The 2360-nt window shown below is 50.9% G+C and overlaps 1 protein-coding gene across 1 annotated transcript in view; it reads right to left on the minus strand.

The window, feature by feature from the left end:
• The window catches only part of LOC103373942 (phosphatidylinositol 4,5-bisphosphate 3-kinase catalytic subunit alpha isoform), a 19121-nt gene that overhangs the window by 8320 nt on the left and 8441 nt on the right, over window positions 1–2360 (minus strand). The window contains exons 2-7 of the mRNA XM_008303956.1: window positions 2246–2313; window positions 2000–2128; window positions 1721–1774; window positions 1528–1637; window positions 1302–1443; window positions 1094–1179 (exon numbers count right to left, since the gene is read on the minus strand). Of these exons, the coding sequence (XP_008302178.1) occupies window positions 1094–1179; window positions 1302–1443; window positions 1528–1637; window positions 1721–1774; window positions 2000–2128; window positions 2246–2313 (589 nt within the window). The remainder of the gene's footprint in view (window positions 1–1093; window positions 1180–1301; window positions 1444–1527; window positions 1638–1720; window positions 1775–1999; window positions 2129–2245; window positions 2314–2360) is intronic.

Here is a 2360-nt window from a genome sequence, read left to right on the forward strand (position 1 = left end):
AAGGCAGTTGGGGCAGAACCCCACCTTTGTCCAGCTTGCTGTAGATGTGCTGGGGCAGCTGAGGGCTGGACTCCACGTTGGGGGGGTAAACGTAGAGCGCCTGGCTGTGGGCCCCGCCCCCCTCCCTCTCCTCCATAGCCTCTCTGCACACACTCAGTATCGAGCGCCGGAAGTCCTGGATCTCTGGGTCCTTCATCATCTCAAACTCGCACACTGGCATCCCGATGGCGAACCCTGTAGGAGGGCAGCATTAGTTTGGAAGAGGGGTGGAGGTCTTTAGTGTTTAGTGGTCTTTAGTAGGTCACGTTGTGAGGGCGTGTCTCACCGATCTCCCGGTTCAGGATCTTCTCCTCCCGGTTGCCCAGCGGCTCGATGACCTTCAGGATCGGGTGGAATAGTCGCAGGTCACACAGGCGCCTGGTCTCATCGTAAAACTCCTCCCTCTCTGCCTCCTGGGTCACGCCCACAAAGATGTAGCATGACTCCTCCTGGCCAATCAGAGATCAGAGATTAATGCTGCAGGCAGTGATGGGGGGAGGAGACAGGGTCAAAGGTGAGGTTGGACTACCTGCAGCAGGTGGTACAGAGGATACTTCCTGGCCTCAGTGAAGAGCTGCTGCTTGATGCTGATGAGAGGAGTTTCTCTGAGACACTCGAGACTCACCATCATCCCTGGAACACAATAGAAACACAATAGAAACACAATAGAATAAAAACACAATAGAATAGAATAGAATAGAATAGAATAGAATAGAATAGTACCATTGGGTAGGCAGCAGTCCACCAGAATCCGAGGAGGCATTAGATGGAGACCCCATAATTCCCCTGAGGACGGCCTGGGCGCCATGGTAACCACCAATCACAAGCTGCCTCACCTCAGCACTGGCTACCTGGACAGGTGAGACAGACAGACCAGAATGTTGGTGGAACCACAGCAGCCTGTTTCTTTGATGCATCAATCCCAGTAAAACCAGTAACTTACAGCTAGTCTGTCCATTTTACAAGTTTTATGTGTCCTCAATGTTCAGTTCAATTCAATTCAATTTTATTTGTGTCGTGTAACANAGACAGACAGACAGGTACAGAGGCTTACCTGGGGTTAGAGCAGGGGACTCTTTGTGTGTTGACATTGTCACAAAGCGGCTCTCCTCCATGATAGATGCCCGTCCTCACATAGATCTAAACACAGACACACATCAGGTGTTTCCACTTCAACACACACAGCTAACACAATACATCCACAAAGGGACACAAAACAGACAGACAGACGGACAGACAGACAGACAGACAGACAGACAGACCTTGTCGATGTCCCGGATGTTGACGTTGACGTAGGTCGCACACAGCAGCCGAACCCTCAGCAGAGTGTTAAAGGCCCACAGAGACCGAGGAGGACTTCCGTCTCCTCCTCCTGGACAGGGAGAAGGCTGAGGAGTCCGTCGGCTGAAACACAAAAACCACACCTCACACCTGAGCAGCTTCCTCTTTGGCCGACACACCTGTCACTTATAGCGGCTGCTGTCATACCTGTATGATGGTGTGACGAAGCCAGAGGCTGGAAGCTGAGAGTACAGACTGTCTTTGGACACGAGCATCAGGTGAGGAAGACGTCCAACGATGATACAGGAGCGGATGTACTGCAGGGAGACAGATGGACAGACAGGTGAGGCAGAGAGACAGTGGGTTGCTGTAGATCTGTGTTTCAGATTGAGTTTCTTACCTTGTACTGACTGAGAGGAAACTTCTCCAACAGGTATTCATCACAGCCACACACCTAAGAGTCAGACAGAGACACAGATGAAACAGACAGACAGACAGACAGACAAGTGTACCTTCAGGATGTATTGGCCCTGGTACTCCTGGACAAAGACAGACAGGTGGACAGACATGTGGACAGGTACACAGACAGAAAGGTATACAGGCAGACAGGCGAACAGACGGGTATACAGACAGGCAGAGAGACAGACAGGTATAGCGGTATACAGACAGACAGGTGTACCTTCAGGATGTACTGGCCCTGGTACTCCTGGACACAGAGGCGGAGCTGCTGAGGTGAAAGATGCATCGACCGGCTCTTCTTCCTGATAGACTCAGCAATCAGTTGCTCAGGTAAACTGTCATGACTCACCTGCACACAAACACAGGTGATAAAGATGTGTTTGTTCTCCACAGTAAGAAGAACCTGTTTGCAAAACAAGAACGGGACTCTGTCATCCTACAGAACAGGACATGAAAGCAGCTTTACCTTCAGAGTGTATTTCTGTTTGGAGTTTGACGGAGACACGATCACCCAGATGGTCACGATTAGCCTTCCTGCAGACAGCCAAAGAGAAAGGCAGGAGCAGAGAGTGAGACAGGTT

Source organism: Stegastes partitus, unplaced genomic scaffold (assembly GCF_000690725.1).
Source record: "Stegastes partitus isolate 25-593 unplaced genomic scaffold, Stegastes_partitus-1.0.2 Scaffold2103, whole genome shotgun sequence".
Taxonomy (NCBI): Eukaryota; Metazoa; Chordata; class Actinopteri; family Pomacentridae; genus Stegastes; species Stegastes partitus.